Genomic DNA, 25,704 nt, shown 5'->3' with positions numbered 1-25,704 from the left:
TCCTCCTTGTTTTACACATGCATGCACAATCTGTCACTGGTTTAATTTTATTCTCCCTTTTCTCTGTCTCTCTTTTGAACTCTTTCTATTATTGTAGAGCAGAAGGCCATGTAGCAGACCATGCATTGTGGATATGTATTAAAAACAATTTTAAATTGAACAAACAATAGTGTGGACATAATTCAAGATCCTAATAATGACTTTCCAATATAAAAGGGCATTGGCTTTTAACAATCATACATATAGTCACTAAAGAAAAGGAAGTCTCAGTTTTTTGCAATCCATAAGAAAAAGCCAGTGGATGACAGGATTATTTAACATTTGCCATTTTCAGAATTATAGACAAATGAAAACAAAGCACTAAGCTGTCACTAATATTTCATCTAAGAGGCATCAGTGACAGATTCAAGATACACAGTTTGCCATGTTCTGTACCACATCCAGCGAGGGATTTATTCAAACATACATGAATCATAATGATGTTGCAAATCAACTGCCATTAAAAGTTATTGAAACACTTGTACTGTTATTAGAGAATTGCCCTTGATATTTATTGATATTGATTTGCATTGTATTGATTAAAGGACCTCTAACAAGCATAAAATATCAACAATACTTTATACAAACTTTGGTTTGATTAGGATTTTTTTTCTTTTCATTTCAATTCTGTTTATTTGTCTTAATAGGACATTAACACAGCTGGAAATAGCAGGCAACACATGAGGCCTACATATTTTCTACAGAGGCATTGGGGTTGGTTTGGCATAAAAGGAAGATTTATTTAATTTTAATCATCTAAATGAGCCACCCATAAAATCAACGTAAGTACCTGTGGAACCTGACTCTGAATACTTTCCTCACATACTGAATATCAACATAACTTGAGAAGTCTCTAACTCTGAATACAGCCCATCATTTGCAAGGATATAATGAAAACAAATACATGTGATTCCAGTGTGCAAGTCATTGCTGAAAAGAACAAGACCCATTTTAATGTTCATTAATTATAAATGGATGACATTTAATCTTTTACCAACAATTCTAGAAGAGCATTGATTAGCTGTTATTATTGCAGGTTAAAGAACTACAGCTTCGAGCTCTCCCTACACACAAGCACATGTTGAAGTCCTGAAACTCTGAGTGGCTCTGGAGAGTGAAATAGGGAGTGGTTTTGTGTATAACAGCATGTGGTGTGGGTGTGGGTGTGTGTGTGTGTGTGAAGTCGGGATGTCCAAATGGTGGGGGATATAATTAGGACTGGTTGGCTCTTTACTGCTGACAGTGCTGGGGTGGCCAAAAAAAGCCTGTTGGGTCTGAGGAGTGAGAGGGGATTTGGTGCGAAAACAGCAGAAATGGCCAGCAAAGGTGAGATACATCCACACAACTCAGGAAGGGGAACTTAATGAGCATAATATATAGAGGATAATATGATGCTATTGTGATTACAAGTGTAGGAGCAGGTGAAGGGGCGTATGGCAGCACTTTGACAGCAGTGTTTAGTGGAGATACAGTAAGACTGCTGACAGGTCAGTTCATCACAATGGGCTTCCTTACAGGATATTGGTAAGCAGAAGGGAACTGATGGATGGATTACCTCTATGCCTTGGGCTCTTGGATATACTGTGCTTCTTTTGAATGTAACGTTTGAGTAAAGGAGGTGAGACCCTCTATTTGAGTTGTTTCGGCTGTGCCATCAGATGACTTCTTGGAGTGATTTAATCTGGCCCAGCCATGTTACCCTGAATTAAGGGCTGCATTAGAAGGCTGTGGGTCTTAATGAAAACCTTCTTTATTGTATATGTGAGTTTCCAGGAGGTCATGTTTGAACTCTCACTCTAGCTTTTCACCTGTGCTTGCCATGGCACAAATTTGCACCTGTTTGCTGAATAATCACAAGTTTCAGCTGTTTGGATCTGTTAACTTAATATGAGGTGCAGAGATATTAATGGTACTTTACACGGAGCTGCTGCAACATGTGCCTCTGCACTCTTATGAATGAGAAAGGTGAGAAAGGCACCTGCTGATTTATTGTTGTTGTCTTGTTATATGTGATATATACGTGCTACTGGGGCTAATGCTACACACAGGCTATATGGTATAATTATAGTTGTCCACATGCATGAAAATATGGGCTGTTGGAAATTGTGTGGCTGAGAATGAAGTATTGTACTCAAGACCAGCTAAGGTATCGCTACAGACAGAGCTTTTACATTTGCTTGTTTGTTTGTAAACACTATAATAATTCAATTGTACAATCCCAGCATTTTTTGCCTTTGAATTTTCAATTACCTTGATTTGTCTCAGGATGAAATTTCATGCATGATAAGACCATTAATATGAGGTTTGAGAACCGATCTTAAGTACTACGGCATGAAGAAATTTTAGCAATCCTACTGTTCATTTGAGATTATTGTAATGTTTTCTAAGCATCACAAAGAAGCTATGGCTTGACAGCAGAGTTACAAAATGTGGACAAAAAGAATATATTATGATTATTTATACATTATTATTATTATTATGTAATTCTCAATTCTGATTAAACAGAGGTGTCAGGGTGCAGGCACTTAAGGATGCAAACGCAGGGGAGAGCGGGTGCGTCACAAACTGTAAGCAAACCCAAATCGGGAAACTGGAGATGTAGTCAGGGACGGGCAAGGGTCAGTCGATTGGCAAACAGAATATCAGAGATCAAGCGAGAGAACAAAGTCAGAAATAAACATAAACAGAGTTCAATAACAGGAAGTCAGGCAGATAGTCAAACGATTCAGTAAAGTCAGGCATGGGGACACAGAATGATACTTTGCAGAGTGTGAGAGCTGAGCTTATGTAGGGAAGGTGATTGCCAGTAAATTAGAGACAGGTGTTGAGGTTAGAATTCTGGTGATGAGGGGTGCTGTGGCACTTGGGAAGTGTAGTCTGGAGCAGCCATGTTTGGAGGCTGCTCCAAACTCAGGTTTTCAGCGCTGTTACTGACAAGAAGGTGTTGATTAATTTAACAGCAGCTCTGACAATAGTGCAGCTGCAAATCACAGATTTATATTAATGTCTTTATTCTAATATGTTATTGTATTTATTAAACATTTACAGTTAAGTCCATATATATTTGGACACTGACACAAATTTTGTTTTTTTTACCTGTTTACTGAAACATATTCAAGTTATAGTTATATAATGGACATGGACACAAAGTCCAGACTTTCAGCTTTCATTTGAGGGTATCCACATTAAAACTGGATGAAGGGTTTAGGAGTTTCAGCTCCTTAACATGTGCCACCCTGTTTTTAAAGGGACCAAAAGTAATTGGACAATTGACTCAAAGGCTATTTCATGGGCAGGTGTGGGAAATTCCTTCGTTATGTCATTCTCAATTAAGCAGATAAAAGGCCTGGAGTTGATTTGAGGTGTGGTGCTTGCATTTGGAAGATTTTGCTGTGAAGAAAACATGCGGTCAAAGGAGCTCTCCATGCAGGTGAAACAAGCCATCCTTAAGCTGCGAAAACAGAAAAAACCCATCCAAGAAATTGCTACAATATTAGGAGTGGCAAAATCTACAGTTTGGTACATCCTGAGCAAGAAAGAAAGCACTGGTGAACTCATCAATGCAAAAAGACCTGGACGCCCACAGAAGACAACAGTGGTGGATGATCGCAGAATAATTTCCATGGTGAAGAGAAACCCCTTCACAACAGCCAACCAAGTGAACAACACTCTCCAGGAGGTAGGCGTATCAATATCCAAATCTACCATAAAGAGAAGACTGCATGAAAGTAAATACAGAGGGTTCACTGCACGGTGCAAGCCACTCATAAGCCTCAAGAATAAAAAGGCTAGATTGGACTTTGCTAAAAAACATCTAAAAAAGCCAGCACAGTTCTGGAAAAACATTCTTTGGACAGATGAAACCAAGATCAACCTCTACCAGAATGATGGAAAGAAAAAAATATGGTGAAGGCGTGGTACAGCTCATGATCCAAAGCATACCACATCATCTGTAAAACACGGCGGAGGCAGTGTGATGGCTTGGGCATGCATGGCTGCCAGTGGCACTGGGTCACTAGTGTTTATTGATGATGTGACACAGGACAGAAGCAGCCGGATGAATTCTGAGGTATTCAGAGACATACTGTGTGCTCAAATCCAGCCAAACTGATTGGTCGGCGTTTCATAATACAGATGGACAATGACCCAAAACATAAAGCCAAAGCAACCCAGGAGTTTATTAAAGCAAAGAAGTGGAATATTCTTGAATGGCCAAGTCAGTCACCTGATCTCAACCCAATTGAGCATGCATTTCACTTGTTAAAGACTAAACTTCAGACAGAAAGGCCCACAAACAAACAGCAACTGAAAACCACTGCAGTAAAGGCCTGGCAGAGCATTAAAAAGGAGGAAACACAGCATCTGGTGATGTCCATGAGTTCAAGACTTCAGGCAGTCATTGCCAACAAAGGGTTTTCAACCAAGTATTAGAAATGAACATTTTATTTACAATTATTTAATTTGTCCAATTACTTTTGAGCCCCTGAAATGAAGGGATTGTGTTTAAAAAAATGCTTTAGTTCCTCACATTTTTATGCAATCATTTTGTTGAACCCACTGAATTAAAGCTGAAAGTCTGAAATTCAACTGCATCTGGATTGTTTTGTTCACAATTCATTGTGGTAATGTACAGAACCAAAATTAGAAAAATGTTGCCTCTGCCCAAATATTTATGGACCTAACTGTATATAACATTCTTCATTGTTGGAGCTGTGTAACAGTGAATAGTAATAGTAAAGCTGTAACTTTAAAGGAACAGTCCACCGTAATTCCATAATGAAATATGCTCTTATCTGAATTGAGACGAGCTGCTCTGTACCTGTCCGAGCTTTGCACGACCTCCCAGTCAGTCAGACGCGCTGTCACTCCTGTTAGCAATGTAGCTAGGCTCAGCATGGCCAACTGTATTTTTTGGGGCTGTAGTTAGATGCGACCAAACTCTTCCGCGTTTTTCCTGTTTACATAGGTTTATATGACCAGTGATATGAAACAAGTTCAGTTACACAAATTGAAACGTATCGATTTTCTATGCTATGGAAAGTCCGCACTATAATGACAGGCGTACTAACACCTTCTGCGCGCTTCGGCAGCGCATTGATATCTGAGCTCCGTATCAATGCGCTGCCGAAGCGCGCAGAAGGTGTTAGTATGCCTGTCATTATAGTGCGGACTTTCCATAGCATAGAAAATCGCTATGTTTCAATTTGTGTAACTGAACTTGTTTCATATCACTGGTCACATAAACCTATGTAAACAGGAAAAACGCGGAAGAGTATGGTCGCATCTAACTACAGCCCCCAAAAATACCATTGGCCATGCTGAGCCTAGCTACATTGCTAACAGGAGTGACAGCGCGTCTGACTGCGTCTGACTGACTGGGAGGTCGCACAAAGCTCGGACAGGTACGGAGCAGCTCGTCTCAATTCAGATAAGAGCATATTTCATTATGGAAATACGGTGGACTGTTCCTTTAAGTTTTTGATCAAGGCGAATCCTTCAGGACAAGAACTTCACTTTTTTGCAGTTTCTCATTAAAATGACAAGCTGTGTTTTTTTTTCCTTATTAACTTCAAGACAGAGAAAAAAGAGAGGCTGGTGTGGAAACAACTGGTTATAGGTACTATAATGATAACAAGAAGTAATTTGTTTTGTGGACAGTAAATTTAACAATATTAGAAAAAATGTATGTGTTGTTCTTTAATAAATTTAAAAAAATTGTCAGCCTTTGGGATGCGCTGTTATAGGAAAATAATCAACTTCTGTCTGGCAACGGTAACCCACTTCATATTGGGACACATCACATTGCAATCATGTTTTTCTTTATTATACCTTGCTTCTTGTTTTTTGTTATTATACCGTACCTTGCAATATGTGAAAATCAACCAGGTTGGCCTAGCCTAATTTCATCTATTTTTACTCTGTCAATGCCATTTTTGATTAAAAATACCCTCAAGAGCATATCTGAGAGCTCTGCAATTGGTCAAAATGCTCAGATAACTAACACACACACACACACACACACACACACACACACACACAAATTATTGTTTGGTATCCTAGTCACATTTTCACAATTTAAAGAGGTAATGCACACCTAAAAGTCTTTTTTGAGCTGTAAACTAAATTGTATGACTGTACTGTGATGAAACACATCACTGCGAGTGTTAATATTGACAGAATTACCATTTTTATTTTTTAAAAATCAGCATTTTATGTGGGTGGCACGGTGGTGTAGTGTTTAGCGCTGTCGCCTCACAGCAAGAAGGTCTGAGTTCGAGCCCCATGGCTGACGAGGGCCTTTCTGTGTGGAGTTTGCATGTTCTCCGCGTGGGTTTCCTCTGGGTGCTCCGGTTTCCCCCACAGTCCAAAGACATGCAGGTCAGGTTAACTGGTGACTCTAAATTGACCATAGGTGTGAATGTGAATGATTGTCTGTGTCTATGTGTCAGCCCTGTGATGACCTGGTGACTTGTCCAGGGTGTACCCTGCCTTTCGCCCGTAGTCAGCTGGGAAAGGCTCCAGCTTGCCTGCGACCCTGTAGAACAGGATAAAGCAGCTAGAGATAATGATATGAGATGAGATGAGCATTTTGTGCATTGAAAAATGCCATCTACTGGTTTAATGCCAATGCTGGCATAGAGCCAACCATTTGGTAGTTCTCTACACCATGAAATTTATATAATAATACACCCTCTAATCATAGGTGGGTGGCCCACCTCCCCCAGTCCCCTGTCCTTGAGTGGGAATCTGTGAAACCACGCTCATGTTCAGATATATGCCGATTGAGTCTCATCATTGGAGTTATGACCCCCCCGACCCTTGCCCAATTTTTAGCATTTTTCTGAATTATGTAGTGGGTGGAGTTAGGCTCAGAACTGGAGGTCAAGATACACTTTAAGATTTGGGTATTCCAGAGATCAATATTGCACTAATCTCTATCAAACAATATATTGTGTTGCTTTACTTGACAGAACACTATTCACTTAGACAAACCAATATGTCATGGCATTCTTGTTTTTCTTTATTTGGCATGTTGTTTGTTATTCAGAATGTGTTATTTTACTCTCATCAGTTGTGGACCTGTTGTATTGGCGGAATGTGGGAAAAACAGGACTGGTGTTCACAGGGCTGGTGGTGGGCTTGGCCTCACTTTTTCAGCTCAGTGCCATCTCTCTGTTGTCCAACCTGGGCCTGGGCATCATGGCCTTCACCCTCCCTGTACGCCTCCTCTTCAAAACAATGGACCTGATCCGTCTTAATGATGGAACTAATCCCTTCCAGTAAGTATATAATCAATAGCATAGCCTTTTATCGCTTACATTTTAACACCCATAAACAATCGTACCAACACATTTTCTTGAAAGTAATAAGAATGCAGCTTGTCATATTACTGAGAAACCAGAAAGTGTAGTCATCTGTTCTGAAGACTTTCCCATGTTGAAAAACTTGAAGCTTTACCTCTGACTGTTACAATGTGCTGCCACTGGCCTTATATAAATGTTAAATAAATTGAACCTCACAGAAAACATCACCATATCAATGATTACAAATATTTTTATTTGTTAAAAACACCCACCATAAAAGTCCCTGTGAATGAGCTATTACCTTCTGTTCAGATTCAAGAATTCAACACTGCTATGGAATAGAGATAATTATTTAAGATGTAGAAATTGATTGTGACAAAATTTGGAGAAAATGAGGTTCCAAAAATCTGCTTAAGTTCAGACACTCTAGTATATTGTATAATTGTAGTGTATTGTAACCGTGATAGCACTTAAAGCCAAACAAAACCCTTGGTCCATACTTCATTTGCCAATCATGGCAAGTGCCCTGATGTGTCCCCCACACTTTTTAATTCAAAATAAAACTTTATAACAACAATTTATCCATTTTAATGTTGCAATATTGCTAAGAATAGGCTTCCCTGGGTATGGCCATTTGCACTGAAACCGGATATCTGCTTGTGACGTAGCTTACCCACTAGTACACCGTTTACCTTAGTAACACAGAGCCATCTAATCAGAAGTTGTCTGGAACCATGTGATTTTTACTGACAACAAAATACGAGAATCAACAGACTTCACTTTTATGAAGTGTAAATCTAGCTCAGCTAGATAACGCATATGTGGTACTGACACAGATACTAATAAACAATAGCTGTTGTCATCGTACAGTACAAACACAATTTTCGCCATTTAAAAACATCACTTTTCTCTCCGTGAATAAAAACAAACAAAAGGATGTCACATAAAAATAAAGAAAAAAATATTTTTTTGAAAAAACTAAGTAGCCAGTGATAGAGCGTTTTTAGGTGGCAAAATTGCCAACTGCCAGCAGTTATTGACAGGGCTGCTATGTCTGGGATTTAGATATCTTATGCATGAAAGCATAAAGTGCAAGTGCATTTGACAGATTGCATTACAGTTATGGAAGAGTCGAATTATCACTTACCTAATTGCCTTTCTTTTCTTCCCATTTCTGTAATCTTTTCCACCATGAAGTGATCTTTGCAAACCACTTTGTGCCTGCTAAAACGAAATTTGTACACAGTGTGACCAGTGCCGATAAAATGCAGCCATTTCGCTGCTTGTAATCTCCATTTGTAAAAATGACATCCTTTGTAGGATTGAGGATGGCAAAAATGATTTCCCTTTGTAATGACTGGGCTCATTTTTACACCCAAATGCTTTTATACCCAACAATTTAAAATCAATGTCTCCATTAGCTCTAGGCCTCAGTAAGTCATGTGGTGAGTAAGTTATGTCACAATCTTGGATTCTCTTGCATAATTTGTACTCATAGCACAATATTTATACCTTGGAGAAAGTAAAATGACAGTGTCCAGGGATATTTTACAGTGGTGCTTGAAAGTTTGTGAACCCTTTAGAATTTTCTAGATTTCTGCATAAATATGACCTAAAACATCATCAGATTTTCACACAAGTCCTAAAAGTAGATAAACAGAACCCAGTTAAACAAATGAGGCAAAAAATTATACTTGGTAATTTATTTATTGAGGAAAATGATCCAATATTACATATCTGTGAGTGACAAAAGTATGTGAACCTTTGCTTTCAGTACCTGGTGTGACCCCCTTGTGCAGCAATAACTGCAACTAAACATTTCCGGTAACTGTTGATCAGTCCTGCACACCAGCTTAGAGGAATTTAACCCATTCCTCCATACAGAACAGCTTCAACTCTGGGATGTTGGTGGGTTTCCTCACATGAACTGCTCGCTTCAGGTCCTTCCACAACATTTCGATTGGATTAAGGTCAGGACTTTGACTTGGCCATCCCAAAACATTAACTTTATTCTTCTTTAACCATTCTTTGGTAGAACGACTTGTGTGCTTAGGGTCATTGTCTTGCTGCATGACCCACCTTCTCTTGAGATTCAGTTCATGGACAGATGTCCTGACATTTTCCTTTAGAATTCACTGGTATAATTCAGAATTCATTGTTCCATCAATGATGGCAAGCCATCCTGGCCCAGATGCAGCAAAACAGGCCCAAACCATAATACAACCACCACCATGTTTCACAGATGGGATAAGGTTCTTATGCTGGAATGCAGTGTTTTCCTTTCTCCAAACATCTCATCTCATCTCATTATCTCTAGCCGCTTTATCCTTCTACAGGGTCGCAGGCAAGCTGGAGCCTATCCCAGCTGACTACGGGCGAAAGGCGGGGTACACCCTGGACAAGTCGCCAGGTCATCACAGGGCTGACACATAGACACAGACAACCATTCACACTCACATTCACACCTACGGTCAATTTAGAGTCACCAGTCAACCTAACCTGCATGTCTTTGGACTTTGGGGGAAACCGGAGCACCCGGAGGAAACCCACGCGGACACGGGGAGAACATGCAAACTCCACACAGAAAGGCCCTCGCCGGCCCCGGGGCTCGAACCCAGGACCTTCTTGCTGTGAGGCGACAGCGCTAACCACTACACCACCGTGCCGCCCTTCTCCAAACATAACGCTTCTCATTTAAACCAAAAAGTTCTATATTGGTCTCATCCGTCCACAAAACATTTTTCCAATAGCCTTCTAGCTTGTCCATGTGATCTTTAGCAAACTGCAGATGAACAACAATGTTATTTTTGGAGAGCAATGGCTTTCTCTTTGCAATCCTGCCATGCACTGGTTTGTTGTTCAGTGTTCTTCTGATGGTGGACTCATGAACATTAACATTAACCAATGTGAGAGAGGGCTTCAGTTGCTTAGAAGTTACCCTGGGGTCCTTTGTGACCTCGCCGACTATTACACACCTTGCTCTTGGAGTGATCTTTGTTGGCCGACCATTCCTGAGGAGGGCTTGAATTTCCTCCATTTGTACACAATCTGTCTGACTGTGGATTGGTGGAGTCCAAACTCTTCAGAGATGGTTTTGTAACCTTTTCCAGCCTGATGAGCATCAACAATGCTTTTTCTGAGGTCCTCAGAAAGCTCCTTTGTTTGTGCCATGATAATACTTCCACAAACATGTGTTGTGAAGATCAGACTTTGATAGATCCCTGTTCTTTAAATAAAACAGGGTGCCCACTCACACCTGATTGTCGTCCCATTGACTGAAAACACCTGATTCTAATTTCACCTTCAAATTAACTGCTAATCCTGGAGGCATACAGTACATACTTTTGCCACTCACATATATATAATATTGGATCATTTTCCTCAATAAATAAATGATGAAGTATAATATTTTTTCTCATTTGTTTAACTGGGTTCACTTTATCTACTTTTAGGACTTGTGTGAAAATCTGATGATGTTTTAGGTCATATTTATGCAGAAATATAGAAAATTCTAAAGAGTTCACAAACTTTCAAGCACCACTGTATTTTAAAAGAAAACAGTCTGTACACAGTATATGGGTACAAATATGAAGAAATGAATACTCAAACATGTTTTGTATGAATATTATCTGTCAGTATAAAGGAGTTTATTTTTTGGATTTTGTTTGGCTTTAATAGAGTTTGGATGAATTCCAAAATATCTTTTTGTCATTTTTCTCTCCCTCTTCTGCATTGCTTAAAAGGTCCTGTTTGGAAGAGGACAGTACTTTGACAGATGAGACTACAGTTCGTGTTGTGGAGAAGATTGTGCTCCTGATTGCTACTTTAATCACAGAGCTGAAAAGACTCTTCTTCATTGACAGTATTATAGACTCTCTGAAGGTCTGAATGCATGAAAACATTAATGCTATATGCATAGTTATATATCAAGCTAACACACATCTAAAAAAAATGAAAAATATTTTCAGTTAGGTTAAAAGACCAGATATGAACCACTAACATTCTTTAAGAAGAATTAAAGAACTTAACATTTTGTGGAGAGAATATTTCAAATACAAAATACATGACTGTAGGACTCCCTATGTGTGGGTGGAGCACAGAGGACGGCAGGACAGGGATCAGGTTCCAAAATAGCGTTTATTGCTAGACTTTTCAGTTTAAACAATAATTCATTCATCCAAACAGACACACACACAACCGGCGTCTGGTTCAGGGATGAGCTACCTCCGCTCTCACTCTCCCTCCTCATATAGGGCGCGGTCACTGGGAAGACACACAAACACAGGTTAATTGCTCTCAGGTAAAGTGATTCTGCCACTTACCTTCCCTGACTCCGCCCTCCTGTCACAGACCGGCGCTTGACCACGCCCCCGCTGCCACATACCCCCACCGCCCGACTCAGGCCGGGCGCCCGTCCGGCCTGCAGCCAACTCCTCCCCCCCCTTGACGGGAGAGGAAGTCCGCCACGACCATCTGCGCCCCCGGCCTGTGGACCACCTTGAAGTTGAAGGGTTGGAGTGCCAGATACCAACGGGTGATCCGCGCGTTGGCATCCTTCATGCGGTGGAGCCACTGGAGGGGCGCGTGGTCCGAACAGAGGGTGAAAGGGCGCCCCAGCAGGTAGTAACGGAGGGCGAGGACTGCCCACTTGATCGCCAGGCACTCCTTCTCAATCGTGCTGTAGTGCCCCTCACGCACTGACAGCTTCCGACTGATGTAAAGGACCGGGTGGTCCTCCCCCTCCACCTGCTGGGACAAAACGGCCCCCAGCCCTCTGTCCGACGCATCCGTCTGTAACATAAAAGGGAGAGAGAAGTCAGGGGAGTGTAAAAGTGGCCCCCCACACAGTGCAGCCTTTACCTCAGAGAAAGCCCGCTGACACTGCTCCGTCCACTGGACCGGATCTGGCGCCCCCTTTTTAGTGAGGTCAGTCAGCGGGCTGGTGACGTCCGAATAATTAGGTATAAACCTACGATAGTAGCCAGCCAGCCCCAGGAACTGTCTCACCCCCTTTTTGGTCTTGGGCCTCGGGCAGGCCGCAATCGCTGCTGTCTTATTAATTTGGGGACGCACCTGCCCGTTGCCCAAGTGGAAGCCCAGATATCGTACTTCCACCCGCCCAATCGCACACTTCTTTGGGTTGGCAGTGAGTCCCGCCCGCCTCAGCGACCTAAGGACGGCCCTCAGGTGTTGCAGGTGCCGCTGCCAGTCATTACTATAAATGATAATATCGTCTAAATACGCGGCTGCATAGGTGGCGTGGGGCCGGAGGACCCTGTCCATCAGCCGCTGAAACGTAGCGGGCACCCCAAACAGCCCAAATGGAAGTGTGACGAACTGGTGTAAGCCGAACGGTGTGGAAAAGGCCGTTTTCTCCCGGGATAATGGAGTCAAGGGGATCTGCCAATATCCCTTCGTCAAATCCAGTGTCGAGTAAAAGCGAGCCGTGCCTAGTCAATCGAGCAGCTCATCAATACGAGGCATTGGGTACGCGTCGAATTTAGACACCGCGTTGACTTTTCTATAGTCCACACAGAACCGGACCGAGCCGTCGGCCTTGGGAACCAAGACCACCAGGCTGCTCCAGTCACTGTGGGACTCCTCGACGATGCCCATTTCGAGCATGGCCTGAAGTTCTTCCCGAACCACCTTTTTTTTGTGTTCGGGTAGCCTGTAAGGGCAGCTACGCACTACCACCCCCGGGGGCGTCTCTATGTGGTGTTCTATGAGGTTAGTGCGACCGGGCAGGGGCGAGAACACATCCGAAAACTCGGCCTGCAACTGGGCGACCTCCGTGAGTTGGGTCGGGGAGAGGTGGTCTCCACAGGGGACCGGAGAGGTACGTGATGCCAATATCCCTTTTTGAACCTCCGGCCCCAGCTCCGCCTTCTCCAGAACTACCGAGACCAACGCCACGGGGACCTCCTCGTTCCAGAGTTTCAGCAGATTGAGGTGGTAGATCTGTAGCGCCCCACCCCTGTCTGTTCGCCTCACCTCATAGTCGACGTCCCCGACTCGCCGTGTGACTTCAAAGGGCCCTTGCCACTTGGCGATCAATTTGGAGCTCGACATGGGCAGCAGTATGAGTACTTTATCTCCCGGTGTGAACTCTCTAAGGCGCGTACCCTTGTTGTACAGGCAGGCTTGCCATTCCTGGGCCTGCTGCAAATTCTCCTGAGTTAGGTGGGTGAGCGCGTGGAGTTTTGCGCGCAGGTCCATAACGTACTGAATTTCATTCTTACTTTGTGAAGGTCCCTCCTCCCAATTTTCCCGCAGCACGTCCAGGATGCCGCGCGGCTTACGCCCATATAATAATTCGAACGGGGAGAACCCTGTGGAGGCTTGGGGGACCTCTTGCACTGAGAACAGCAAGGGTTCGAGCCACTTATCCCAATTACGTGCGTCCTCACTTACGAATTTCTTAATAATATTTTTGAGGGTGCGGTTGAACCGTTCCACTAAACCGTCCGTTTGTGGGTGATATACGCTGGTGCGGATCGGCTTAATCCCCAATAACCCATACAGTTCGCGCAGTGTTCGTGACATAAACGTAGTGCCTTGGTCAGTCAGAATCTCTTTTGGGATTCCAACTCGGGAGATGACGTGGAAGAGTGCCTCTGCAATACTGCGTGCTGAGATATTGCGCAGAGGCACTGCTTCCGGGTATCGCGTTGCATAGTCCACCAGAACTAATATAAAGTGGTACCCTCGTGCTGACCGATCTAATGGCCCGACGAGATCCATCCCAATTCTCTCAAACAGGGTCTCGATTAACGGTAGAGGGCGCAAAGGCGCTTTTGGAATGGCCGCTGGATTTACTAACTGGCATTCGCGGCATGCCGTACACCACCTACGGACATCGCCGCGAATCCCCGGCCAATAGAATCGGGCCATTATTCGGGCTAGTGTTTTATCCTGCCCCAAGTGTCCAGCCATGGGATTAAAGTGAGCCGCCTGGAATACCAATTCCTGGCGGCTCTTTGGAATCAAAAGCTGCGTGACTCGCTCTTTAGTTTGAGTGTCCTGCATCACTCGGTATAATCTATCCTTCAAAATCGCGAAGTAGGGGAAGGACGGGGTGGCGTTCGGTGGGAGCGTTTGACCATCGATTACTCTCACTTGGTCAAATGCATGCCGCAGAGTCTCGTCTCGCGACTGCTCTAATGGGAAATCCGTGAGGGATTCCCCAATAGAGAGAGGAGGAGCCGGCGGCTCCTCACTCTGACGCAGAGATGACGTAGACGGCTCTGTGACAGCTGCTCCCGCCAAAGTGACACCGGGACCTCCCCCTGTCAACTGGCAGGACCCACTCTCTACTAGGCGCATCATTAACCCCCGAAATCCCGGCCAATCCGTCCCCAAAATTAAAGAGTGGGTAAGGCGAGGATTAACCGCCGCCTTCACTATAAATTTTTCCCCTCTGAAAATAATGTGGACCGACACCAAAGGGTAGCGGTGAACATCCCCGTGCACACACAAACCCTTCACCCCTTGTGCTCCCCCCAATGCCTCGTTTTGAACCAGGCTTTGGCGAATTGAGGTCTGATTACAACCAGAATCCACCAATGCCTGATATGTAGCCCCTTGGATACTCACCGGTATGCGATACGCTCCGGCCCGATCGAGGGCGGCCTCTGGTGCATCGGGGATCCGAACCACCGCGCCCACTTCCATTGCTGTGCACTGCTGTTGAAGGTGGCCCGGTTCCCCGCAGCGCCAGCAAACCGGCCCGGGCTTTCCCTCTGCACCGGTGATCTGGGGCTCACTCACCTGAGGTGGGGGAGAGACAGACACAGAAGGGAGAAACGGGAGGACACCGCGGGTGCGGCGGGCCGGCTGGGGTGGTGCCGGCCCCCGCCTCCGCGGTGGGGGAATGGGGCAAGGACGGGACACAGGAGGAGGGGGAGAGAGAGAGAGAGAAGAGGAGAGAAGAGAAGATGTCATCTGCTGTCCTGCCGCTGGGACAGCCACCAGATGATCCTCCGCCAGCTCGACTGCCTGATCCAGCGACGCCGGGCGGTGGCACTGGACCCACTCCGCGGTTCCTGCTGGTAATCGGGCGATGAACTGATCCAGTACCACCTGGTAGACGATTCCCTCGGCGTCGCGATCGTCGGCCCTCAGCCACCGCCAGCAGGCATCCCGGAGCTGTTAGCCGAACGCGAACGGCCGGCCGACTTCCTCCAATTGCAGCGTGTGGAAGCGCTGGCGCTGTTGTTCCTGTGTGCGCTCCACGCGCTGGAGGACGGCCCGGCGGAGGTCCGCGTAGGCCAGCCGGCGGTCGGCAGGGAGCTGTAGCGCGGCCAGCTGTGCCTCTCCCGTGAGCAGGGGGAGGAGGCGCGCCGCGCGCTGCTCCATCGGCCACCCCGAGGCATCGGCGACCTGTTCAAACAACGTGAGGAACGCCTCGGGGTCGTCCTGCGGGCCCATCTTGGTGACAGTGAGGGGAGACGGGCCCGCGGCCGGAGCGCTGGTGGGCCCCGCCGACGCGAGGAGATGCCGGAACGCCTTGCGATCTTCCTGCTGGGCCAGCACCAGGGCTTCGAAGCGCCGTTCTTGTTCCTTTCGGAGTGTGACGAGCGCCTGGTGCTGGCTTTGCTGAGCCGTGGCGAGGGCGTGGACCAGGTCGGCGAACGGGGAGGATTCCATGGGGCTGCTGGGTTGGTGCTCCACTTTTCCTGGGTTTCGGCACCACTGTAGGACTCCCTATGTGTGGGTGGAGCACAGAGGACGGCAGGACAGGGATCAGGTTCCAAAATAGCGTTTATTGCTAGACTTTTCAGTTTAAACAATAATTCATTCATCCAAACAGACACACACACAACCGGCGTCTGGTTCAGGGATGAGCTACCTCCGCTCTCACTCTCCCTCCTCATATAGGGCGCGGTCACTGGGAAGACACACAAACACAGGTTAATTGCTCTCAGGTGAAGTGATTCTGCCACTTACCTTCCCTGACTCCGCTCTCCTGTCACAGACCGGCGCTTCACCACGCCCCCGCTGCCACAATGACACATTTTCCATTTGTTTGACATGTATCAAGCTGAAACATATCTAGAGCAATATAAACAAACAAACAAACAAATAACAGCAGTCAGTGCCAATCTTTCCTTATTTGTACTGTTGTTATTACTTTGCTAAACTAGTTAAACTAGGTCGAGTCTACTTAATTAGCCAAGTTGGCTATGATTGTTATCAGCTAAATACATTTCTAAAGAGCATGAGAGATGCAGAATGATTACTCAACAGAACAGAATAGACTAAAGTGTGACAGCAGTATTAGCATAAATAGACAAAAAGGCATCCAAGCAGTTCTGTGTATCGGGGTAAACAAACAAGCAAACAAACAAAGAATCCATGAGATGAGAGACAAACATGCAGCTACATCTGTTTTACTGATATAAGCCTTATATCATTATCCTAATTTCTGTCACTAAGGTTTTGTTAATTGTTCAAGAAACACACTTATTTCACTCATGCTCAGTTGCTGGCTGGACAAATTAGGTATGATAGCTAGATAACTATGCAGACTAGAGTTTCAGTGACGGCAGCTAAAAAAGGCAAATTCCATGCTTTTATCTAGTTAATAAACATCCTTATTTGCTAGCAAGTTGGCAATCATTCATGTTTGGTAGTGGGTTCCAAACATTAGCTTGGTTACTAGCTAGCCACTAAGTGCTGTATCAGTGGTTGTAGTTTTAAATCTTGCTATATGCTAAATCAAATAGTTCTCCAGTAGGTTCCAGAAGCAAAATAGATGCACATATATAAATATTGTAGAGAACAGATGCAGAAACAAATGACAAATTAAAGGAAAAACACTTTATGTTGATTTTTAAATCTTCACCTGTCTGTATAATGGGACCATCATTGAATTCAGAAATGACAGTTATAATCTGTTCTAAATATTTTTTCTAGTTTATTGTTCTACTGTACCTGTTAACCTATGTTGGGGTAAAAGTCAATGGTCTTACTCTTGTGATTGCTGGTAAGAGCTTCTTATTTTTAAGGAATTAGAAATTCACTTGTCTGATGAGTTACATACATACAATGTTTTGTTTTCTTTGCTTTCTCCAGGTGTGATTTGTGCATTCTCTCTGCCTCTGGCATACAAACTTCAGCAGGTAAGATTTTGAGGAAATTAGATGATTAATAATTTAGTGTCTTAAGCTATTTGTGACATAACTATCAATAATTTTGACAGGAACGGATTGACAGGATTATCAGTGCAGTCCAATCATTGGTGACAAAAACGACAGAGATGTAAGCTCTTGGCATTTCATTGACTTAAACAATTCTTGTGCATAAAAATTCCTCATAAAATATAATTAGTTCTCAACCAGTCAAACTTGAGTGATAATTCTTTGGACATAACCAGATACATTTTATTTATAATAATGGTCTGTAAAAATATTATATTTTGTGGTTATTTTGAAGGAATACATTTTTTTTTAAAATTTATACTATTTTCCCTGATCAACAAGTTATAAGCGTATTGTTATAAAAATATAATGAAAGCCTATGTCTCCCAGTCTATCTATCTATCTATCTATCTATCTATCTATCTATCTATCTATCTATCTATCTATCTATCTAACTAAGCCAGTCTTGGTCTATGTTGAAGTAACCCCTAAATATGCTCTTTTTCCATATCAAGTATGACATATTAATATCAGCATAACAGTCCACTTTTATATATAATTAAGAAACGTACAGCAGTGTCAGAAAGTGTGTATATATATATATATATATATATATATATATATATATATATATATATATATATAATTTTAAAAAACACTAAATGCACTTTTTGCCATCAGTCCATACATAATAACCCATAATGACAAAGTGACCAGACGTTTTTCGTAACTAATTTATCAAAAATCAATTTTAAAAAACTGAAATCTCTAAATTAGATAAATATCCAGACCCTTTATTCACGACTTTGTAGAAGCACCTCTGACAGTAATTATAGCTTTGAGTCTTTTTCTAATGGTCTTTTATCCTGTCTTTTTTTTTCCAGAGTTGATCTTGTGATGTCTTTAGTCAAAACGCCTCTTCCAGCTCCAACTCCTGTGTCTGCTCCTACACCCAAACCCAAACTCAAGACCAAATAATGAGGCTAAGAAGAACATAGAGTCTTATTTTGCAGTTATGGCTGGGATGTATTCTGGATGTAACATGAGATAAGAAGTGGAATGACATAAATGTCTTTATGGTGCTAGGAATGTATTGGAATTTAATACAATATTCATGCAGCTGATCACTATGATTGTGCAAGAAAAAGAAAAAAAAGTTATGGTGGAAAATCCCTGTGTCACCCAAGTGTAAATGAACTGTAACTGTAATTAAAGTCCATTTTACTGGCGGGTTACTATGTGACTTTTAGATTGCATTGGGCTTAATTTTGGATGCAACATTATCACACATGAGTGGTATGGTGGTGCAACAGGTAGCTGATTGCCAGTCCTGGTTTGATCCTGATCTTAGATCACTGTTGTGTGCTCTCCCTGTGTTCTTGTGGGTTTACTTCTGGTTCTCCAGTTTCCTTCCAGGAACATGTGGGCAGGTGTGAACAAGTTTGTGTGTGTGTGTGTGTGTGCATATGAAAGTGATTATTGACCTTGAATGAATGAATGAATGAATGAATGAATGAATTATCATGTAAACATTCTTATCATATTGATGTAAAAATAATTATCATGAAAAAGTTAGCATTACATGTAAATGTAGTTATTTATTTCTCAGTATTCTTTCTTCAATTTATCTTTCTGGAGGAATCGTTAAAGATTCTACAGTGTCATGAGCCAGCCGGGAACGTCTAGGTCCTGATCTGGTCTTTTACTCCACTTCCTGGTTTTCTCTGTGCTTTCCCCGTGCTGCAGCCTGCACACCTGTCTTTCATCAGCTCATCTACGGCTCTATATTATACCGCTTGAAGATTCAGCGATGGGGTGGCACGGTGGTGTAGTGTTTAGCACTGCTGCCTCACAGCAAGAAAGTCTTGGCTTTGAGCCCAGCAGCCAGCGAGGACCTTTCTGTGTGGAGTTTGCATGTTCTCCCCATGTCTGCATGGGTTTCCTCCAGGGTGCTCCAGTTTCCCCCACAGTCCAAAGACATACAGGTTAGGTTAAGTGGTGGCTCCAAATTGACCGTAGGTGTGAATGGTTGTGTGTCTCTGTGTCAGCCCTGTGATAACCTGGCAACTTGTCCAGGGTGTACCCTGCCTCTCACCCATTGTCAGCTGGGATAGGCTCCAGCTTGCCTGCGACCATGTAGAACAGGATAAGTCGCTACAGATAATGGATGGATGGAAGATTCAGCGTCGGATTGTCTTTGCCTTATGCCAGTTTTTGCTCTATTTTTGCTACTTTGCTGTGTGCTTGGGGATTACCCTTCTGTCCCTTTTAGATTACTCTGCCTTTTTGTTTTTGGGACTAGAAGTGCCTTTCTCCCACTGTGGGTGCGCTCTGGACTCTACTTTTTCTTTTTGCACTCCAAGCTTTTTCCCATTGCAGGGTTATGCTTTGGACTTTGTGACCTTTTTTCCTCTGCTTCCATGCTTGTCTGGGACTTCAATGCTTCCTTTTTGGTGCTAGCTCCCGTTCCCCTCATTTCTTCATTTCAGATTTTTCCTGGCTGTCGCTGCTCTCTCTCAGTGCTTCATGTTTCAAGATGAAAGATCTTTCTTCTCCACCCTGTGTCTGCTTTTTGGATCTCGCCAGCTCCTACAGCCATTTGGCCTGTGACAGAACAATCCTGCCAAGAGGAATGGACCCAGCAGACTTGGAAGCGGTCAGAGCAGCATTGGCCAAACAAGGCTCTATTTTGGGTTACCATCAGCAGGAGATCAAGGCTGCCCACCAGAGCATAATGGCCATCACAGACTCTGTGATGCAGAAACTCTCCTCTCAGATGGAGAACCTTCAGAATGCAATCTCTGGTCAACCGGCACCTGTGCCAGTCAGCTCACCCATTGTCCCAACAGCCATTCTGACTCTGCAACCCCACCGAGAGCCATGCCTGCCTGCCCCACAGCCTTACAATGGGAAGCCTGGGACCTGCCACTCATTCCTTTCTCAGTGCTCCTTGTCAATGGAACTCCTGACCTCTGTTTTCCCTTTTGAGAGCTCTTGAGTTGCCTATGTTATCACGCTGCTGACTGGAAGGGCTTGGGAGTGGGGAACAGCAGTTTGGAATGCCAGGCCCCCTGCTGTTTTAGCTACAAGGAATTCTCTGAAGAGATGCAAAAGGTTTTCAATGGTTGCCCAAGAGCAAGGAGGCAAGTAGGTGACTAATGGGGCTCAAGAAAGGCAGCCAGCTGGTTTACAACTATGTTTCATACCTTGGCAGCAACTGTGGACTAGAATGCCAGTACCCTCTATGATGCAATTTTTTGTGTGGACCAAACAGCTCCATAGTGGATGAAATCATCCCTCACAACCTCCCTGAGACTCTGGATGGCCTCATGGACCTAGCCAGTTGGGTGGATACCCAGTTACACCAATAAAACCTGAGAAGGAGCCTCAGGTTTGAACTGCAGGTCACTGTTTCCTCATCTGAAGCTGCTGCTTCCCCTGAACTGGAACCCATGCAGCTAGGCAGAACCCAGGCCACCCCCGAGGAGAGAAGGTGCCACCATGAGACCAGTTCCTGCTTTTACTGTGGCAAACCTGGACATTTCATTGCTCATTGCCCATTAAAAGGGCCCGCCCACCAGTAGCAGCAGGGATACGGGTGGGTGTACTGACACAGTTTTCTCCTGCCGAGAGGCTGGTGCATCTTGCTAAGATCATCTTTCAGAACAGTTTTCACCTGGTTAAAGTGCTCATTGACTCTGGGGCAGACCAAAGCTTCATCAGGACTTCCTTTGCAGAGGAGCTGGGTGTCAGCCTACAAAAGTTAGACTACCATCTAGCCACCAGGGCTCTCAGTGACACCGAACTCAGTCCTGTCTCCCACATCACAGAGCTGCTCACTCTTAAGGTCTCAGGGAACCATGTGGAATCTATCTTTTTCTTCACCATTAATAATGCTCATGAGTCTATTGTTCTTGGTCTTCCTTGGTTGTGTCCATATAATCCCCATCTGAATTGGAGTAACAGTACAGTCCTCTCTTGGAGCACCCCCTAATTGGCCACCTGCCTGTCCTCTGCCAAGATTCCTCTCACCCTCCAAGTCTCCAGTCTTGACAAGTCCATCAACCTTTACAATGTCCCTGCAGAATACCAGGACCTTAGTCAGGTGTTCAGTAAGGCCCGGGCCACCTCTCTTCCACCTCATTGACCTTATGATTGCACTATAAATCTGCTTCCTGGTACTACTCCCTCTAGGGGTCACATTTATTCCCTCTCTTCCCCTGAGAGAGAGGCCATGAACAAATATATATCAGAGTCTCTTGCAGCTGGCATCATTCGTACCTCATCACCTCTGGCGAGAGCAGGTTGTTTCTTCATGGTCAAGAAGGACAAGTCTCTCAGGCCTTGAACTGACTATCGAGGCTTAAATGAAATCACCATCAAGAACTATTACTCGCTACCTCTCATGTCCACAGCTTTTGAGCTGCTATGAGGGGCCCAATTTTTCTCCAAGCTGGATCGCTACAATGTCTGTCATCTGGTTTGCATTAGGCAGGGGGACAAGTGGAAGCTGGCCTTCAATATGCCCACTGGGCACTACAAATACCTGGTCTTACTATTTGGGTAATGCACCAGCTGTCTTCCAAGCAGTGGTCAACGATGACTTTCGAGATTTCATCAACCAGTTTGTCTTCATATACCTCAATAATATCTTGATTTTTTTCTCCCACACTTGAGACTCACCAGTCCCATGTCAGACAGATTCTGCAGCAGCTACTGGAGAACCAACTTTTTACTAAGGCTGAGAAATGTGAGTTCCATAAGTGCACAATCTTATTTCTGGGTTTCATTATCTCCTCAGGTAAGGTCCAAGTGGACCTGGACAAGGTCAAGGCAGTCTCAGATTGGCCCATTCCCTCCTCTCGCAAGGAGCTGCAACACTTCTTGGGGTTTGCTAATTTTTATTGCAGATTTGTAAGGAATTATAGCTCCATTGCTGCCCCCATTTCTGGGCTCACATCCTCCAAGCACCCCTTTCCCTGGAACAACAATGCTGAGAATGCATTCACATCTCTCAAGAACAAGTTTTCCACTACACTTGTCCTTATCATCCTGGACCCTATAGCTCAGTTTGTTCTGGAGGTGGATGCCTCTGACATGGGGGTAGGGGTAGTCTTGTCCCAGAGATCATCTAAGGATGGCAAGATGCACCCCTGCACATTTTTCTCCCACTGGTTGACTCCAGCTGAGCGCAACTGTAGAATAGGAGATCAGGAACTGTTGGCCATCAAGTTGGCCCTGGAGGAGTGGAGTCATTGATTAGAGGGGACTGAGACCCCTTTTATCATATGGACTGACCATAAGAATCTTGAGTTCATCAAATCTGCTAAGCGACTCAACTCACACTAAATCAAGAGGTTCTTATTCTTCTCACACTTTAACTTTGTGCTTTCCTTCAGACCAGGCTCCAAGAATGCCAAGCCAGATGCCCTCTCCAGACAGTTCTCACCTGACTCTCATCAAGACGCTGCTGAACCTATCCTTCCCACCCACTGCCTAATGGCCGCTGCCTGGTTTGACATCAAGAAGGTTGTTCAGGAGGCTCTGGCCAATGATCCAGGTCCAGGTAATGGACCATCTAATGTTCTGTTTGTTCTCTGTTGTGTATGTTCCCAGATGCTTCAGTGGAGGCACAGATCACTTCTCGCCTGTCACCCTGGAGTGGCCCGAACTCTCTTCATCCTCAGGCAATGTTTCTGGTGGCCAACTATGCAGAAGGATGTCAAGACTTTTGTGGCAGCCTGTGACGTGTTCCAGAAACAAGACTGACAACCAGCCCATGACTGGACTATTAAGACTGCTACCTGTACCTCATCGTCCCTGGTCCCACATTGCCATGGATTTTGTCACCAGCCTCCCCAGTTCCATGGGTAACACCTGTATCTTGACTATTGATCATTTCTCTAAAGCAGCTCATTTTGTCCCTCTCCCCAAGCTGCCATCTGCTAAAGAGACTGCTGAACTACTTATTAACAATGTTTTCAGGATTCACGGCCTGCCACTGGACATCGTGTCAGAGGTCTTCAGTTCTCTGTTCACTTTTGGAAGGAATTCTGTAAACTCACTGGAGCCACCTCTAGTCTTTCCTCAGGTTACCACCCTCAGACTAATGGACAGACAGGGCACATTAATCAGAGCTTAGAGGTCGCCCTACAGTGCCTGACCTTGGGCAATGCATCTTCCTGGAGCCAGGCCCTGCCTTGGATTGAATATGCACACAACAGCCTCCCTTCATCCTCTACTGGATTGACCCTGTTTCAGTGTTGTCTCGGGTACGAGCCATCGCTTTTTCCCCAGCAAGAGGAGGAGGCATCTGTCCCTTCTGCCCAAGCCTTCATTTCACACTGTCGCAGGGTGTGGGCATGTGCCAGGCATCACCTGCTACATTCCAGCTGATTATATAAGAGGAAGGTGGACCGATGCTGCACACCAGCCCCAGCCTATCATCCTGGACAAAGGGTTATGTTATCTACCTCCAACCTTCCCCTTCAAATCCCCTCCTGGAAGCTGGCACCCAGGTTTGTTGGTTCTTTTCCCATTTCCAAATTTATTAACCCTACTACTGTCAGGCTGATGTTACCTAGGTCCATGCGTCGTGTTCACCCTTCCTTCCATGTCTCTCAACTGAGACCCTTGGTCTCCAGTCCTTTCTCCCCTCCCTCCAATACCCCTCCCCCCAGGTTCATTGATGGATGTGAGGCCTATACTGTCAAGAAGCTGCTAAAGACCTGTCAACGAGGTTGGGGGTTGCAGTACCTGGTCGACTGGAAGGGGTATGGCCTGGAGGAGAGGTGTTGGGTTCCTGCACGCTTCATCCTGGACCCCTCTCTCTTCAAGGACTTCCACCATAAGAACCCAGAGGCCCCATCTGGGATGCCTGGAGGCATCCATGGGGGAATGTTACTGTCATGAGCCAGCCAGGAACGTCTAGGTCCTGATCTGGTCTTTTACTCCACTCCTTGGTTTTCTCTGAGCTTTCCCTGCACTGCGGCCAGCACACCTGTCTTTCATCAGCTCATCTACAGCTCTATATTATACTGTTTGGAGATTCTGTCAGTGCAGGATTGTCTTCGCCTTATGCCATGTTTATGCCTGTTTTGGGTCTAGTTTCACTTCTGACTATTTTTGCTACTTTGTTGCATGCTTGGGGATTACTCTGCTCTCTCTTTTGGATTACTCTGCCTTTTTTCTCTCACCATGGATGTGTTCTGGACTCTTTACTTTTGCTTTTTGCGCTGCAAGCTTTTTCCCACTGTGGGGTTATGCTCTGGACTTTGTGACCTTTTTCCCTCTGCTTCTGTGCTTGTTTGGGACCTCAACGCTTCTTGTTTGGTGTTCGCTCCTGTTCCTCTCATTTCTCCATTTCAGATTTTTTCTGGCTGCTGCTGTTCTCTCCCAGTGCTTCACATTTCAAGATTAAAGATCTTTCTTCTCAACCCCTGTGCACATGAGTCTGCTTTTTGTGTCTAGCCAGCTCCTACAGTCATTTGGCCTGTGACACTACAGTGCCCGCCACAATTATTGGCAACCCTTGTAAAGATTAGTAAAAATGGTTAGAAAAAATCCACCATTTGGTGAAGTAGCTTCATCTCAGACTGAAAAAAGAGAAAAATCCAGCCTTTAATTGAAATAATTTTATTCAGAAGGTGTCACAGCTGTTTGATGGCATTGAGGGCATGGTCTCATAAAAAGATGACCTGTTAATCTATATGTTAAACACAGACAGGAACATGACAACAGGCTGAGACAAGTACTAGAAAGTGCTAGAAATGTGAACTGAAGATTTAACTAAGAGAACTGGCATATGAGAAATGAAATATCTAGGTCACATTCTGAGTCAGGAGGTTATTAGATCTGATCCCAGAAAGGTACAAGCCATTGTGGAAATGGAAACCCCAAAGGACTCTACAATGCTTGAGCAGAGGTGGGAAGGTGCAAAGTACAAATACTTCATTACTGTACTTAAGTAGAGTTTTTAGATATCTGTACTTTATCTGAGTATTTGCTTTTCTGACAACTTTGTACTTTTACTCCCTAAATTTAACACAACTATCTGTACTTTCTATTCATTACACTTTCAAATTAGGTTTGTTATTTTAGTTTTAATGTATTTGAGGGGATTTTTTTTAAATTTTGCATCACTGCATGCCTTCCCAAGATCAAGACCAGTGTCAACCTAAATGAATGGGACATTAACACATAGAAAAGATGACACTGAC

At 44.4% G+C, this 25,704-nt stretch overlaps 1 protein-coding gene across 1 annotated transcript; it reads left to right on the top strand.

The window, feature by feature from the left end:
• The first annotated feature begins 1,300 nt into the window (after positions 1 to 1,300).
• rtn2b (reticulon 2b) lies at positions 1,301 to 18,642 on the top strand. The gene is made up of 7 exons (XM_060935038.1): positions 1,301 to 1,365; positions 7,112 to 7,319; positions 11,087 to 11,225; positions 17,262 to 17,331; positions 17,421 to 17,467; positions 17,548 to 17,606; positions 18,370 to 18,642. Exons 1-7 carry the CDS (start codon positions 1,353 to 1,355, stop codon positions 18,461 to 18,463), a joined length of 630 nt encoding a protein of 209 aa, XP_060791021.1. The 5' UTR covers positions 1,301 to 1,352; the 3' UTR covers positions 18,464 to 18,642.
• Positions 18,643 to 25,704: the final 7,062 nt, after the last annotated feature.

The sequence above is a fragment of the Neoarius graeffei genome, chromosome 12 (genome assembly GCF_027579695.1).
Source record: "Neoarius graeffei isolate fNeoGra1 chromosome 12, fNeoGra1.pri, whole genome shotgun sequence".
Taxonomy (NCBI): Eukaryota; Metazoa; Chordata; class Actinopteri; order Siluriformes; family Ariidae; genus Neoarius; species Neoarius graeffei.
This window is presented reverse-complemented; position numbering and strand designations above follow the sequence as displayed.